This window comes from Oncorhynchus gorbuscha, linkage group LG10 (genome assembly GCF_021184085.1).
Source record: "Oncorhynchus gorbuscha isolate QuinsamMale2020 ecotype Even-year linkage group LG10, OgorEven_v1.0, whole genome shotgun sequence".
Lineage (NCBI taxonomy): Eukaryota > Metazoa > Chordata > Actinopteri > Salmoniformes > Salmonidae > Oncorhynchus > Oncorhynchus gorbuscha.
In genome coordinates this window covers 92,510,964-92,528,994 of record NC_060182.1, presented here as the reverse complement: position 1 = coordinate 92,528,994, position 18,031 = coordinate 92,510,964, and the positions used below count along the sequence as shown (strand labels likewise).

The following is an 18,031-nucleotide window of genomic DNA, read 5'->3' as shown; positions in this document are numbered from 1 at the left end:
GCTTTTGGAAAACAACATTTTTGGCTCAGACGAAGGTGTGTTCTTTCTTTCACAGACATTCCCTGATGACAAACTGTCTGGGAACAGAAGCTGTGTGCCATTCTTTCGTTCATCGCCAGCCTGCTTCTCCGGTAATGCACAGGCTGCGACGACGGACATCAAACAAGTGCTACAGCGCCAACAAATGAACTCGATCACGTCTTTCCTGGATGCATCCACTGTATATGGCCACACCCCATATTTACAGAGTGCCCTTCGAGACCTCTCAAACTCTGAGGGTCGGCTGGCTGTCAACAGCAGATTCACTGACCGTAGTGGCAGACCCTACCTGCCTTTTGTTCCCAACACCCCGTCTCCATGCTTCCAAGATCCAGGGGATCCCCAGGGAGAAAGGGTGGATTGTTTCCTGGCTGGGGACAGCAGGGTGAATGAGGTTCTGACCCTGGCGGCTCTACACACTTTGTGGATGAGGGAACACAATAGAATCGCAGAGGCCTTGAATAGCCTCAACCCACACTGGAGCTCAGAGATTATTTACCAAGAGGCCCGCAAGATCATCGGAGCTCTGCACCAGGCAAGTCCTACTGTACATGATGGAACGTCACGATAATATTGTATGAATTGTATTAAAATACATAGTCATGTAGTATTTTCACTTTGGGGGAGCCTTGCTTTGTTATGGGATGACCCAGCACCAGGCAAGACCTACTGTACATGATGGAACGTCTTTGTTGTGGGATGACCCAGCACCAGGCAAGACCTACTGTACATGATGGAACGTCTTTGTTACGGGATGACCCAGCACCAGGCAAGACCTACTGTACATGATGGAACGTCTTTGTTATGGGATGACCCAGCACCAGGCAAGTCCTACTGTACATGATGGAACGTCTTTGTTATGGGATGACCCAGCACCAGTCAAGACCTACTGTACATGATGGAACGTCTTTGTTGTGGGATGACCCAGCACCAGGCAAGACCTACTGTACATGATGGAACGTCTTTGTTATGGGATGACCCAGCACCAGGCAAGACCTACTGTACATGATGGAACGTCTTTGTTATGGGATGACCCAGCACCAGGCAAGACCTACTGTACATGATGGAACGTCTTTGTTATGGGATGACCCAGCACCAGGCAAGACCTACTGTACATGATGGAACGTCTTTGTTGTGGGATGACCCAGCACCAGGCAACTCCTACTGTACATGATGGAACGTCTTTGTTGTGGGATGACCCAGCACCCCTAGTTCCTGGTTCCTGATGTATGGTGTTACTTATTGTAGTGCGATTATCAGAGTGTTATTAGCATTATCCAAGTAAAAAAAATATTCATTTTAGGTCAGAGGTCAATCTCTTAATTCAGAGTTCTTATCTGTATCAGAATGGGGTTTGATTTTAAAGTGCACAAATAACTTCTTAAAAATGGCCATTGGTCTTACATTAGTCAATACAAAAAAAAGATGTAATCAATTATACTGAACAAAAATATATAAACGCAACATGTAAAGTGTTGGTCCCATGTTTCATGAGCTGAAATAAAAGATCCCCACATAGATCCCCACATTTTTCCATACGCACAAAAAGCTTATTTCGGTTAATGAACATCCCTGTTGGTGAACAGTTCTCCTTTGATAAGATGATCCATCCACCTGACAGGTGTGTTGTATCAAGAAGCTGAATAAACAGTGTGATCATTACACAGGTGCACCTTGTGCTGGGGGGAAATAAAAGTCCACTCTAAAATGTGCAGTGTTGTCACACAACACAATGTCACAGATGTCTCATGTTTTGAGGGAGCGTGCAATTTGCATGCTGACTACAGGATTGTCCAACAGAGCTGTTGATGTTGATTTCTCTACCATAAGCCACCTCCAACATTGTTTTAGAGAATTTGTCAGAACGTCCAACTGGCCTCACAACCACAGACCACGTGTAACTACCAGCCCTCCTTACATTGAAATGACAGGGAGAGAACATATGATGTCTTGTTGGAGAGAAGCTACGTAAGTACGCCAACCCAGGACCTCCACAACCACACACCATGTGTAACTACGCCAACCCAGGACCTCCACAACCACAGACCACGTGTAACTACGCCAACCCAGGACCTCCACAACCACAGACCACGTGTAACTACGCCAACCCAGGACCTCCACAACCACAGACCACGTGTAACTACGCCAACCCAGGACCTCCACAACCACAGACCACGTGTAACTACGCCAACCCAGGACCTCCACAACCACAGACCACGTGTAACTACGCCAACCCAGGACCTCCACAACCACAGACCATGTGTAACTACGCCAACCCAGGACCTCCACATCCACAGACCACGTGTAACTACGCCAACCCAGGACCTCCACAGCCACAGACCACGTATAACTACGCCAACCCAGGACCTCCACATCCAGCTTCTTTAAAAAAAATGTTACCTTTATTTAACCAGGCAAGTCAGTTAAGGACAAATTCTTATTTTCAATGACGGCCTGCCTGTTCAAGGGCAGAACGACAGGATCACCTGCGGGATCGTCTGAGGAGCATATCTGTCTGTAATAAAGCCCTTTCGATGGGGAAAACTGCCTTTTGATTGGCTGGGCCTGGCTCCCGAGTGGTTGGCCTATTCCCTCCAAGGCCCAATCATGGTTGTGCCCCTGCCCAGTCATGTTAAAGCGTACTGAAGTTATTTAAATGGATAGAGTTCCTTAAATGAACTGTAACTGTAAAATCGTTGATATTGTTTCGTTCACTTCTTATCTTTACAGGTCGAAGGTCAGTTTAGAAAGTCAAGAGGGGATGAACATGCTTGCTTAGTCCATCTGGCATAGAATGAGGTCGAACCGAATCGCCTGCATGGATTTCTGCCATTTCAAAATGTGATAGAAAATGGCCCCATGGCAATCCCAGAGTGGATATAAGGATAACACTATAACCCTCGTGGTGTTCGTTTTAACTGCTTAGGAATCCCCCGTGACCACAGAGACAGGGAATTATCTAGATTAAAGGCCAGGTAGACTACTAAATACTGTCGCCTGTCTCAACGGGATAAAAACGGTGTTATATTGGTCAAAGAAGAATCTGTAAGGCTAAGCGTAACCCAGCCCTCCTTACATTGAAATGACAGGGAGAGAATATATGATGTCTTGTTGGAGAGAAGTTAAATGAGTGCATCAACCACCAGAATACAGTTGTTTCAACAAAGTCTCCGAAGGGTTGATTTTCTATAAGATGATCAAATTATCTGTCTGTGTGAAGGGAGCAAGGCTTCACATACTTAATGTACATACTGCAGTCTCTGTGTGATATACAGTGCCCTGTACATACTGCAGTGTCTCTGTGTGTGATACAGTGCCCTGTACATACTGCAGTCTCTGTGTGATATACAGTGCCCTGTACATACTGCAGTGTCTCTGTGTGTGATACAGTGCCCTGTACATACTGCAGTCTCTGTGTGATATACAGTGCCCTGTACATACTGCAGTGTCTCTGTGTGTGATACAGTGCCCTGTACAGTCTGCAGTGTCTCTGTGTGTGATACAGTGCCCTGTACAGTCTGCAGTGTCTCTGTGTGTGATACAGTGCCCTGTACATACTGCAGTGTCTCTGTGTGTGATACAGTGCCCTGTACAGACTGCAGTGTCTCTGTGTGTGATACAGTGCCCTGTACATACTGCAGTCTCTGTGTGTGATACAGTGCCCTGTACATACTGCAGTGTCTCTGTGTGTGATACAGTGCCCTGTACATACTGCAGTGTCTGTGTGTGTGATACAGTGCCCTGTACATACTGCAGTGTCTGTGTGATATACAGTGCCCTGTACATACTGCAGTGTCTCTGTGTGTGATACAGTGCCCTGTACATACTGCAGTGTCTCTGTGTGTGATACAGTGCCCTGTACATACTGCAGTCTCTGTGTGTGATACAGTGCCCTGTACATACTGCAGTCTCTGTGTGTGATACAGTGCCCTGTACATACTGCAGTCTCTGTGTGTGATACAGTGCCCTGTACATACTGCAGTCTCTGTGTGTGATACAGTGCCCTGTACATACTGCAGTCTCTGTGTGTGATACAGTGTCCTCTGTAATTATTGGGACGGTGAAGCATTTTTTTCTTCTCATGGCTCTATACTCCAAAAATGTGGATTGAAATAAACCCATGACTGTGATTTTAAAGTGTAGATTGAGGGTATTTTCATTCATATCGGGTGAAGTGTTGTGAAATTATAGCACTTTTTGTACATAGTCCCCCCCATTTTAGGGGAGAAAACATATTAGGACAAATTCACTGATGTGTATTAAAGCAGTGAAAGTGAAGTGTTTTGGTCCAATATCCACAGCACTCATAGAATACATCAAGCTTGTGACTCTACCCATGTGTTGGATGCATTTGCTCTTTGTTTTGGTTTGTGTTTCAGATTATTTTCTGCCCAATAGAAATGAATGATTTTCTTTTTCATTTTGGAGTCACTTTCAATGTAATTGAACACTTCTACATTAATGTGGATGCTACCAGGATTACAGATAATGCAGAATGAATCGTGAATAGTGATGAGGGAGAAAGTTACAGACACATAGCCCCACATAAATGCAAACCTTCCCTGTTATTGTAATGGTGAGAGGTTAGCATGTCTTGGGGGTATGATATGAAATGCTAACCTCCCCTGGTATTGCAATGGTGAGAGGTTAGCATGTCTTGGGGGTATGATATGAAATGCTAACCTCCCCTGTTATTGTAATGGTGAGATGTTAGCATGTCGTGGGGGTATGATATGAAATGCTAACCTTCCCCTGTTATTGTAATGGTGAGATGTTAGCATGTCGTGGGGGTATGATATAAAATGCTAACCTCCCCCTGTTATTGTAATGGTGAGATGTTAGCATGTCGTGGGGGTATGATATGAAATGCTAACGTCCCCTGTTATTGTAATGGTGAGAGGTTAGCATGTCTTGGGGGTATGATATGAAATGCTAACCTCCCCTGTTATTGTAATGGTGAGAGGTTAGCAGGTCGTGGGGGTATGATATGAAATGCTAACCTCCCCTGTTATTGTAATGGTGAGAGGTTAGCATGTCTTGGGGGTATGATATGAAATGCTAACCTCCTCTGTTATTGTAATGGTGAGATGTTAGCATGTCGTTGGGGTATGATATGAAATGCTAACCTTCCCCTGTTATTGTAATGGTGAGATGTTAGCATGTCGTGGGGGTATGATATAAAATGCTAACATCCCCCTGTTATTGTAATGGTGAGATGTTAGCATGTCGTGGGGGTATGATATGAAATGCTAACCTCCCCTGTTATTGTAATGGTGAGAGGTTAGCATGTCGTGGGGGTATGATATAAAATGCTAACCTCCCCTGTTATTGTAATGGTGAGAGGTTAGCATGTCGTGGGGGTATGATATGAAATGCTAACCTCCCCTGTTATTGTAATGGTGAGAGGTTTAGCATGTCTTGTGGGTATGATATTTGTGCATGTGTAACTTTCTCACTCATTATTATTCAGGATTCATTCATGATGATCCTAAATCTTGGTAGCATCCACATTAATGTAGGCGTTTTAAGAAACATTTTCTATTCTTATTTACAATAAAAGTTACTCCAAAATGACACAATAGATTATTTACATTGAGGCCAAATGACATTTTCTGAGGTTAACCACAGGGCAACAAATAAACAATATCTCCAAGCTCGCATAAGATATCCAAAAATACCATCTCAGTAGAATATATTCAGATGAATGTATACAGCCTGTCCTAGATAATCTTGCTAATTTTCTGCAAGGATATCTGGTGGCAGTGCATTAATCTGAACCCTGAGGGTAACGTGTCCTGTCCCAACTTGGACTACAGTAAATATATATTTTTAATGGACTGGACATAGAAACTTGTAGATTGCACAATGTATTCTTAAAAAATAATAATTAAAGTCTCCTTTTTGCTTTGTTCTGTATTTGCCCCCAGATTATAACCACCAGGGATTATGTTCCCAAAATTATTGGAAGAGAGGCTTTTGATCTTTACATTGGTCCCTATGGGGGCTATGATGCAACTACAGAGCCCTCAGCCTCCAATGTATTCTCGACTGCTGCATTCCGATTCGGCCATGCCACTATTCCCTCAGTTCTCCGGAGACTCAACCAGAGCTTCCAGGAACATGAACACTTCTCCTCTTTGAGTCTGCATAAGACTTTCTTCAGTCCCTGGCGACTCATCAAAGAGGGTTGGTAATTCTCATATGCTGCATACATACTTCGGGGTGGCAGGTAGCCTAGTGGTTAGAGTGTAGAGGTGGCAGGTAGCCTAGTGGTTAGAGTGTAGAGGTGGCAGGTAGCCTAGTGGTTAGAGTGTAGAGGTGGCAGGTAGCCTAGTGGTTAGAGTGTAGAGGTGGCAGGTAGCCTAGTGGTTAGAGTGTAGAGGTGCAGGTAGCCTAGTGGTTAGAGTGTAGGGGTGGCAGGTAGCCTAGTAGTTAGAGCTGTAGAGGTGGCAGGTAGCCTAGTGGCTAGAGTGTAGAGGTGGCAGTTAGCCTAGTGGTTAGAGTGTAGAGGTGGCAGGTAGCCTAGTGGTTAGAGTGTAGAGGTGCAGGTAGCCTAGTGGTTAGAGTGTAGAGGTGGCAGGTAGCCTAGTGGTTAGAGTGTAGAGGTGCAGGTAGCCTAGTGGTTAGAGTGTAGAGGTGGCAGGTAGCCTAGTGGTTAGAGTGTAGAGGTGGCAGGTAGCCTAGTGGTTAGAGTGTAGAGGTGGCAGGTAGCCTAGTGGTTAGAGTGTAGAGGTGGCAGGTAGCCTAGTGGTTAGAGTGTAGAGGTGCAGGTAGCCTAGTGGTTAGAGTGTAGAGGTGGCAGGTAGCCTAGTGGTTAGAGTGTAGAGGTGGCAGGGTAGGCTAGCGGTTAGAGTGTAGAGGTGGCAGGTAGCCTAGTGGTTAGAGTGTAGAGGTGGCAGGTAGCCTAGTGGTTAGAGTGTAGAGGTGGCAGGTAGCCTAGTGGTTAGAGTGTAGAGGTGGCAGGTAGCCTAGTGGTTAGAGTGTAGAGGTGGCAGGTAGCCTAGTGGTTAGAGTGTAGAGATGGCAGGGTAGCCTAGTGGTTCGAGTGTAGAGGTGGCAGGTAGCCTAGTGGTTAGAGTGTAGAGGTGGCAGGTAGCCTAGTGGTTAGAGTGTAGAGGTGCAGGTAGCCTAGTGGTTAGAGTGTAGAGGTGGCAGGTAGCCTAGTGGTTAGAGTGTAGAGGTGCAGGTAGCCTAGTGGTTAGAGTGTAGAGGTGGCAGGTAGCCTAGTGGTTAGAGTGTAGAGGTGGCAGGTAGCCTAGTGGTTAGAGTGTAGAGGTGCAGGTAGCCTAGTGGTTAGAGTGTAGAGGTGGCAGGTAGCCTAGTGGTTAGAGTGTAGAGGTGGCAGGGTAGGCTAGTGGTTAGAGTGTAGAGGTGGCAGGTAGCCTAGTGGTTAGAGTGTAGAGGTGGCAGGTAGCCTAGTGGTTAGAGTGTAGAGGTGGCAGGTAGCCTAGTGGTTAGAGTGTAGAGGTGGCAGGTAGCCTAGTGGTTAGAGTGTAGAGGTGGCAGGTAGCCTAGTGGTTAGAGTGTAGAGGTGGCAGGTAGCCTAGTGGTTAGAGTGTAGAGATGGCAGGGTAGCCTAGTGGTTCGAGTGTAGAGGTGGCAGGTAGCCTAGTGGTTAGAGTGTAGAGGTGGCAGGTAGCCTAGTGGTTAGAGTGTAGAGGTGCAGGTAGCCTAGTGGTTAGAGTGTAGAGGTGGCAGGTAGCCTAGTGGTTCGAGTGTAGAGGTGGCAGGTAGCCTAGTGGTTAGAGTGTAGAGGTGGCAGGTAGCCTAGTGGTTAGAGTGTAGAGGTGGCAGGTAGCCTAGTGGTTAGAGTGTAGAGGTGGCAGGTAGCCTAGTGGTTCGAGCTGTATGGACCAATAACCGAAAGGTTGCTGGATTGAATCCCCGAGCTGACAAGGTAAAAATCTGTCGTTCTGCCCCTGAACGAGGCAGTAAACCCACTATTCCCCGGTAGGCTGTCATTGTAAATAAGAATTTGTTCTTAACTGACTTGCCTAGTTAAATAAAGGTTCAATTTAATAAATTAATAAATTACGATTGGAACTAATAGGGTGGACTGTTGCATACTAAACACTTCAAAGGGCCAAATCTTAGTTGAAACAATAACAACGGGTGTCCCTCCACCTCTGTTTTGGTAAAGGCCATCACAGGAGTCTCATTGGTAAAAGCCATCACAGGAGTCTCATTGGTAAAGGCCATCACAGGAGTCTCATTTCAGGCTATCACAGGAGTCTCATTGGTAAAGGCCATCACAGGAGTCTCATTGGTAAAGGCTATCACAGGAGTCTCATTGGTAAAAGCCATCACAGGAGTCTCATTGGTAAAGGCTATCACAGGAGTCTCATTGGTAAAGGCCATCACAGGAGTCTCATTGGTAAAGGCCATCACAGGAGTCTCATTGGTAAAGGCCATCACAGGAGTCTCATTTCAGGCTATACAGCATGATGTTTACATACCCAGACTGGCCACCTCTACTTAATGTAACCTCTGTTTTGGTAAAGGCTATCACAGGAGTCTCATTTCAGGCTATACAGCATGATGTTTACATACCCAGACTGGCCACCTCTACTTAATGTAACCTCTGTTTTGGTAAAGGCTATCACAGGAGTCTCATTTCAGGCTATACAGCATGATGTTTTTGTGCAGTACATACCCAGACTGGCCACCTTTACTTAATGTAACCTCTGAAGTCTATAACTACATGTACCTTACTACAGTTGACATGGCGACTCCCTTTTTAAAGTACTCTTAGTGCTCTTAGTACTGTTCATGGGATATTGTTAATCTGACAGAGACTCTTGGCACTGTTATTTGGAATTTTAAATAGGAATAATCATGTGAGCAGAATACATTACTAAACATCCAAAGTGATGCATACCTATACCAGCCAAAGCCAGTTCTCAGTGGTTACTAGCAGACTGAATGATTTAGCCCCACAGATATGCATTTTATTGCAATGAAAGGGATCATATTCACATAACTAGCTCTGCTGGAGGCATGAGAAACTTACATAACTACCCTAGAACTAATTTGACTGGAAGTATTTGCGGAGAATAATGTGTTTATAGTGTATTGTGAAATGTTGTGATCTTTTTTTTTTCACGAAAGGTGGACTAGAGCCAGTCCTCCGAGGCCTGTTGGGGACGCCGGCGACTGTAGTGAGCCCAGAAAACCTACTGACAGAGGAGCTGACAGAGAGACTGGTTGTGCTTACTGTCCCAGGCGGCTTGGACTTGGCCGCACTCAACCTGCAGAGGGGACGTGATCATGGACTTCCAGGTCAGTGTTACCCATAAACAGGAGTCAATAATTAGGACAATTTAAACTAAATCTTTTTGAAATCCAACCCATAATTACGGTATTAATCGCTCTGCACAACTTCACTGTGAAGATCTGTTTTGAATCCTCTAGTAAGCAGGCATAATGCAATTGCACCATAATTACGTCCCAGGTTACAATGACTGGAGGACGTTCTGTGGACTGGACAGAATAGAGACTCGAGACGACTTCAGAGAAGTTGTAAAAGATGCAAGTGTTGTTGGGAAGATCATGGACCTGTTTCGACATCCTGACAACATTGACGTGTGGCTAGGAGGACTGGTAGAGGAACCTCTGCCTGGCTCCAGGACTGGTCCACTCTTTTCATGTCTCATTGGAAAACAGATAAAGATGATTCGAGATGGGGACAGGTGAGTTTTTTGAAACACGTGAACAGATGCTACTTAGAAAACATAGACTATATCCATGGAGGGGTTTGGAAGGTAACTGATAGTACGTGGGGCGGCAGGGTAGCCTAGTGGTTAGAGCGTTGGACTAGTAACCAAAAGGTTGCAAGTTCAAACCCCCGAGCTGACAAGGTACAAATCTGTCGTTCTGCCCCTGAACAGACAGTTAACCCACTGTTCCTGTCATTGAAAATAAGAATTTGTTCTTAACTGACTTGCCTGGTTAAATAAAGGTAAAATAAATACATACACAATGTATTGTTGTAGTATTTGCTGCTTGGACCCCTAAGTATACTATATTCTGAAGCTTCTTTTGACGATATTGATAGTGTGTGTTATTTTGATAGGTGTGTTATTTTGATAGGTGTGTTATTTTGATAGGTATTATTATCAATTACTGTGTGTTTTTTTTCAGGTTCTGGTGGGAGAGTGAGGGTGTGTTTACACTGGGTCAGAGGGTGGAACTACTAAGGCATTCTCTATCTCGCGTGATCTGTGACAACAGTGAAGTGAAAGAGGTCCCTCTTGACCCCTTCAGGTTTGGGAAATACCCTGACGGTTTTCTCTTGTGTGACAATATGCCATCAATGAACTTGGAGGCCTGGAGAGAGGAGCCTAGCCCAGGTATAATATAATAATATATGCCATTTAGCAGACGCTTTTATCCAAAGCGACTTACAGTCATGTGTGCATACATTATACGTATGGGTGGTCCCGGGGATCGAACCCACTACCCTGGCGTTACAAGCGCCATGCTCTACCAACTGAGCTGTAGGACCCAGGTATGATGTCATTTACAAACGCAGTATTTTGTGGTTTAGTGAGTCTGCCAGATCAGAGGCAGATGAACACGTGTCATATTGATAGGTGTGTTATTTTGATAGGTGTGTTATATTGATAGGTGTGTTATTTTGATAGGTGTGTTATTTTGATAGGTGTGTTATATTGATAGGTGTGTTATTTTGATAGGTGTGTTATATTGATAGGTGTGTTATTTTGATAGGTGTGTTATATTGATAGGTGTGTTATATTGATAGGTGTGTTATTTTGATAGGTGTGTTATATTGATAGGTGTGTTATTTTGATAGGTGTGTTATATTGATAGGTGTGTTATATTGATAGGTGTGTTATATTGATAGGTGTGTTATTTTGATAGGTGTGTTATATTGATAGGTGTTATATTGATAGGTGTGTTATTTTGATAGGTGTGTTATATTGATAGGTGTGTTATTTTGATAGGTGTGTTATATTGATAGGTGTGTTATATTGATAGGTGTGTTATATTGATAGGTGCGTTATTTTGATAGGTGTGTGAATTGGACCATTTTGCTGTCCTGCCCGAGCCTTCGAAATGTAACGAGTACTTTTGGGTATCAGGGGAAAATGTCTGGTGTAAAAAATATATTATTTTCTTTAGGAATGTAGTGAAGTAAAAGTTGTCAAAAATATAAATAGTAAAGTACAGATATCCCCAAAAACTACTTAAGTAGTACTTCAAAAATGTTTTATTTAAAGGACAAATCCACCCAGAACCCCTCATTAATGTTAAATAACACTAATATGTGAGACTAATATTTTTATAAACAAATGTTTAATTTTGCCGTTATAATATGATTGGTAGCAACATGGGAAATCATTGTGGAAATATGTTGCAGCTCAAGTCGACTACGAAATCCACAATGCAATGATCTCTGTATGGGCTGACTAGCTAGCTAGGTAGCTGCACACAATAATATCAAAGCCAATATCAGCATGTAAAGTAGCTAGTTAGCTGTAAAAATCGGCCAAACAAACTGCACTATCAATTTAAGAGTCTTCAATCTCACTAGCCTGTATATTGATGTGGGTCTAACATTAGCAATGGCAGATAGATATACTTTTGAGGAGATGGAAAACGTCAATGGTACATGAATGGGCTGCACTGTTCATTCTGGGCGATTCTGGGAGAAAGAGCGCTCTCCCTCAAGGAGTGAATGGGAGTCTATTGGGCGCTCGCTTGATCAAATACCCAACATTAGAAGTACAACATTACAAATATTTTCCGAGATGTAAGATAATTAACTTGCTATCTGTAATATCGTATAGCTTTGCAACAGTGACGTTACGTATTTTCGAGGAAAATAGTAAATTTTCTCGACATACACACTGACTTGGAGAGAAGGGGTTGCGTGACGATTAATTTAGCAACTTGTAACGCAGCATGACAATGTGAACGTGATTGGTCGAGAGTCGGTGTGGGGCGTTATACGTTCCTTCATTCATTGGATGCGTACCTCCTTTCTATCTCTGGCAACCGCACCATGCAATGCACCCTGGACTAAAGAGGCAGACAAATAGAAATGTGCTTGATCCTCTGTTAAATTACACATTTCTCCAGGTTGGAATATCGCAACAATATGATCAAATGGCTCATTTAAATTTTATTTAACTAGGCAAGTCAGTTAAGAACAAATTCTTATTTTCAATGACGGCCTAGGAACAGTGGGTTAACTGCCTGTTCAGGGGCAGAACGCCAGATTTGTACCTTGTCAGCTCGGGTTTTTTTTACTTGCAACCTTCCGGTTACTAGTCCAACGATCTAACCACTAGGCTACCCTGCTGGTTATTAGTCCAACGAGCTAACCACTAGGCTACCCTGCTGGTTATTAGTCCAACGAGCTAACCACTAGGCTACCCTGCTGGTTATTAGTCCAACAAGCTAACCACTAGGCTACCCTGCTGGTTATTAGTCCAACGAGCTAACCACTGGGCTACCCTGCTGGTTATTAGTCCAACGATCTAACCACTAGGCTACCCTGCTGGTTATTAGTCCAACGATCTAACCACTGGGCTACCCTGCTGGTTATTAGTCCAATGATCTAACCACTGGGCTACCCTGCTGGTTATTAGTCCAACAATCTAACCACTAGGCTACCCTGCTGGTTATTAGTCCAACGATCTAACCACTGGGCTACCCTGCTGGTTATTAGTCCAACGATCTAACCACTGGGCTACCCTGCTGGTTATTAGTCCAACGATCTAACCACTGGGCTACCCTGCTGGTTATTAGTCCAACGATCTAACCACTGGGCTACCCTGCTGGTTATTAGTCCAACGATCTAACCACTGGGCTACCCTGCCGCCCCAGAGAGAAGATTTATGACGTCGCCCAGTATTGAAATCTGACAGGTATGATAGACGTTTTAGAGATCTAAAAGTTGTGTTTCTATTAACTTCCAGTGTAGTGAGAGAGACTTTACCACAGTACTATGTCATACTGAGAGAGAGACTTTACCACAGTACTACGTCATACTGAGAGAGACTTTACCACAGTACTACTGAGAGAGACTTTACCACAGTACTACGTCATACTGAGAGAGACTTTACCACAGTACTACGTCATACTGAGAGAGACTTTACCACAGTACTACTGAGAGAGACTTTACCACAATACAACGTCATACTGAGAGAGACTTTACCACAGTACTGCTGAGAGAGACTTTACCACAGTACTACTGAGAGAGACTTTACCACAGTACTACTGAGAGAGACTTTACCACAGTACTACGTCATACTGAGAGAGACTTTACCACAGTACTACGTCATACTGAGAGAGACTTTACCACAGTACTACGTCATACTGAGAGAGACTTTACCACAGTACTACTGAGAGAGACTTTACCACAGTACTACTGAGAGAGACTTTACCACAGTACTACTGAGAGAGACTTTACCACAGTACTACGTCATACTGAGAGAGACTTTACCATAGTACTACGCCATACTGAGAGAGACTTTACCACAGTACTACTGAGAGAGACTTTACCACAGTACTACTGAGAGAGACTTTACCACAGTACTACGTCATACTGAGAGAGACTTTACCACAGTACTACATCATACTGAGAGAGACTATACCACAGTACTACGTCATACTGAGAGAGACTTTACCACAGTACTACTGAGAGAGACTTTACCACAGTACTACGTCATACTGAGAGAGACTTTACCACAGTACTACGTCATACTGAGAGAGACTTTACCACAATACAACGTCATACTGAGAGAGACTTTACCACAGTACTACGCCATACTGAGAGAGACTTTACCACAGTACTACATCATACTGAGAGAGACAGTACTACGTCATTCCTGCTGGATATCTGCCTGCTTGAACACTAATAACTCAGATACACATGAAAACATTATTATTATTTTCCCAGGCAAGTCAGTTAAGAACAAATTCTTATTTTCAATGACGGCCTAGAAACAGTGGGTTAACTGCCTTGTTCAGGGGCAGAACAACATATTTGTACCTTGTCAGCTTGGGGGATTGAACTTGCAACCTTTCAGTTACAAGTCTAACGCTCTAACCACTAGGCTACCCTGCAATGAAATGACCCAGGGAATCAATAGAATATCATTCAGAGATGTAGAAAAAAAACAATATAACTTTCAAAATGGGTGACTCTTTCCTTTAATTAAGTACTTTACACCTCTACGCTGCACCAGAATCACAGAATTTCAATCAGAAGCCAAGTTGAAAAGAAACGTAATACCAGTAGTTAGTGAGAGGAAATCAGTCTTCCATCCAATCAAATATATTGAATTCTGTGATGTAACCAAGGATACTACCAGTGAAAATCTAATCCACCCAGTACTATCTGTCTCACCCTGTATTAACTTCTGTGTCATCTTGCCTTGGTTCTTAACCCCCCCCCCACTGGTACTCTTAAAGCAACACCATTGTGGGGGGAAAAGTGTGAAAGCACGATGTCGACTGCAGTCACTTTGTGAATTTTAAATAGGAATTATGTCTCTTGAGCGATTGCATAGCCTGAGGAAATACACATTGAATACACATTGTATTTCCCAATTTATTTTCAGACAACTACAGCTAAGACGAGAAGCAAGAGATCCTCCATGAAAACATTGGTCTTTGTTTTATTTTGCTCTATGTTTTCATGCTTTTTATCCTGTATATTTTAACTACTGTTTCAACCTGCAACGCCTTTTTATCTTTGTGAATATCATTGTACTTCAGTTCAATGTATTTGGGATGAATAAAGTTACAAGAGGTCAGTGTTATGTTACTTATTAAAAAAGACACAGCCGTAATCACTGTCAATCATGTTTCCGCTCTCTATGTCATTTCTGTTCTTGGTAGGGGAGAGTGGGGTAAATGGGGCCGTCCTTGTTTCTAGGAAACCGTACACCAAATGAATCATGTGACCTACTATTTAGGAAGGCGTAATAATTGAATGGAGTCTGTGATGGAAGAAAGCACATGGAAAAGTGGTAAGCAAGTTGCGTCCAGGGCAAAGAAATGTACTGCATTGAAGGTTTTATGATGCCTGTATCTAAAACCAACGTAGATAGTTTTAAGATTGTTCTATACATCAGTTGGGGTCTCGATCAACTTCAATATGAGGTCCTAAATCTATTATGAAAGTGCATCGTTCTAGCTGCATGGGCTAATATAGTCAAAATGTTTGCCTTGGGGTAAGTTGAGCCAATCGTTGAGCCGTGGCAAGTTGAGCAAATTTGAGTGTTTTTTTCTCCAGGCGTAATGCAAGCATTATGACTGTGGATATGAGGTAACAGCACGGCCTAGTCGATGTTAAAAGTGTTTTAAAAAGGTACAAAGTGTTTGTTAGGTGTTAAGCCTGTGTTTAAAAATGCTTAAAATGCTTAAAAGACAAATAAGCGATTGTAATTGTGTTTGGGAAATACGTCATAAGTTGGGCCAAGAGACTAGAGAGAGAGAGAGACCAGAGAGAGAGACCAGAGAGAGAGAGAGAGAGAGAGAGAGAGAGAGAGAGAGACAGAGAGAGAGAGAGAGAGAGAGAGAGAGAGAGAGAGAGAGAGAGAGAGACCAGAGAGAGAGAGAGAGAGAGAGAGAGAGAGAGAGAGAGAGAGAGAGAGAGAGAGAGCGAGAGACCAGAGAGAGAGACCAGTGAGAGAGAGAGAGACCAGAGAGAGACCAGAAAGACACCAGAGAGAGAGAAAGAGAGAGAAAGAGAGACCAGAGAGAGAGAGACCAGAGAGAGACCAAAGAGAGAGAGACCAGAGAGAGAGAGACCAGAGAGAGAGAGAGACCAGAGAGAGAGAGAGACCAGAGAGAGAGAGAACAGAGCGAGAGAGACCAGAGAGAGAGAGACCAGAGAGAGAGAGACCAGAGAGAGAGAGACCAGAGAGAGAGAGACCAGAGAGAGACCAGAGAGAGACCAGAGAGAGAGACCAGAGAGAGAGAGACCAGAGAGAGAGACTCATACCACTGGATCATGTTCAGGGGCGTCATGCACACCAAAAATTTGAGGGGAATGGGGAGTCTTATTCAGTAATTGTTTGCTTTTCTAAAGTCGACCAACATTGCCAGCAGGCAAAATAGTTAGACAAGCTAGCTACTCTAACTTGATTGATAGCCTGAAATTGCCTCTTGGTAGCATATCTGGGCTAGCTAGAAATTGCTAGGTGGCTAGTATTATTACACAGAAACAACAACAACAACACAATTATACTTATTTTTTTAACAGGACAAATGTGAGGGGACATATGACTCTGTGGACCCTATGGGCCTGATGCATTTGATCACGTTCACACTAATGTTCATGACTCACCTCTGAAACACTTGTATGCAACGATATGCAATTAATGGGTAACTAACATTGCTGCAAAACCAGCTTGGTGATGAGATTTCCAACTGATACTTTATCTGGGGTAACCAGGGCAGTCTGTAGAGTTACAATGAGTCTGGTACTTTATCTGGGGTAACCAGGGCAGTTTGTAGAGTTACGATGAGTCTGGTACTTTATCTGGGGTAACCAGGGCAGTTTGTAGAGTTACAATGAGTCTGGTACTTTATCTTGGGTAACCAGGGTAGTTTGTAGAGTTACGATGAGTCTGCTACTTTATCTGGGGTAACCAGGGCAGTTTGTAGAGTTACGATGAGTCTGGTACTTTATCTGGGGTAACCAGGGCAGTTTGTAGAGTTACGATGAGTCTGGTACTTTATCTGGGGTAACCAGGGCAGTTTGTAGAGTTACGATGAGTCTGCTACTTTATCTGGGGTAACCAGGGCAGTTTGTAGAGTTACGATGAGTCTGATACTTTATCTGGGGTAACCAGGGCAGTTTGTAGAGTTACGATGAGTCTGGTACTTTATCTGGGGTAACCAGGGCAGTTTGTAGAGTTACGATGAGTCTGCTACTTTATCTGGGGTAACCAGGGTAGTTTGTAGAGTTACGATGAGTCTGCTACTTTATCTGGGGTAACCAGGGCAGTTTGTAGAGTTACGATGAGTCTGCTACTTTATCTGGGGTAACCAGGGCAGTTTGTAGAGTTACAATGAGTCTGCTACTTTATCTGGGGTAACCAGGGTAGTTTGTAGAGTTACAATGAGTCTGCTACTTTATCTGGGGTAACCAGGGTAGTTTGTAGAGTTACGATGAGTCTGCTACTTTATCTGGGGTAACCAGGGCAGTTTGTAGAGTTACGATGAGTCTGGTACTTTATCTGGGGTAACCAGGGCAGTTTGTAGAGTTACGATGAGTCTGGTACTTTATCTGGGGTAACCAGGGCAGTTTGTAGAGTTACGATGAGTCTGCTACTTTATCTGGGGTAACCAGGGCAGTTTGTAGAGTTACGATGAGTCTGATACTTTATCTGGGGTAACCAGGGTAGTTTGTAGAGTTACGATGAGTCTGGTACTTTATCTGGGGTAACCAGGGCAGTTTGTAGAGTTACGATGAGTCTGCTACTTTATCTGGGGTTACCAGGGTAGTTTGTAGAGTTACGATGAGTCTGCTACTTTATCTGGGGTAACCAGGGTAGTTTGTAGAGTTACGATGAGTCTGCTACTTTATCTGGGGTAACCAGGGCAGTTTGTAGAGTTACGATGAGTCTGCTACTTTATCTGGGGTAACCAGGGTAGTTTGTAGAGTTACGATGAGTCTGCTACTTTATCTGGGGTAACCAGGACAGTTTGTAGAGTTACGATGAGTCTGCTACTTTATCTGGGGTAACCAGGGCAGTTTGTAGAGTTACGATGAGTCTGGTACTTTATCTGGGGTAACCAGGGCAGTTTGTAGAGTTACGATGAATCTGCTACTTTATCTGGGGTAACCAGGGCAGTTTGTAGAGTTACAATTAGTCTGATACTTTATCTGGGGTAACCAGGGCAGTTTGTAGAGTTACGATGAGTCTGGTACTTTATCTGGGGTAACTAGGGCAGTTTGTAGAGTTACGATGAGTCTGCTACTTTATCTGGGGTAACCAGGGCAGTTTGT

At 43.7% G+C, this 18,031-nt stretch overlaps 1 protein-coding gene across 1 annotated transcript in view; it reads left to right on the top strand.

Moving 5' to 3' along the window:
• tpo (thyroid peroxidase) overlaps positions 1–18,031 on the top strand; it is a 65,692-nt gene that overhangs the window by 18,696 nt on the left and 28,965 nt on the right. The window contains exons 5-9 of the mRNA XM_046367731.1: positions 56–574; positions 5,967–6,225; positions 9,148–9,318; positions 9,491–9,728; positions 10,180–10,388. Of these exons, the coding sequence (XP_046223687.1) occupies positions 56–574; positions 5,967–6,225; positions 9,148–9,318; positions 9,491–9,728; positions 10,180–10,388 (1,396 nt within the window). The remainder of the gene's footprint in view (positions 1–55; positions 575–5,966; positions 6,226–9,147; positions 9,319–9,490; positions 9,729–10,179; positions 10,389–18,031) is intronic.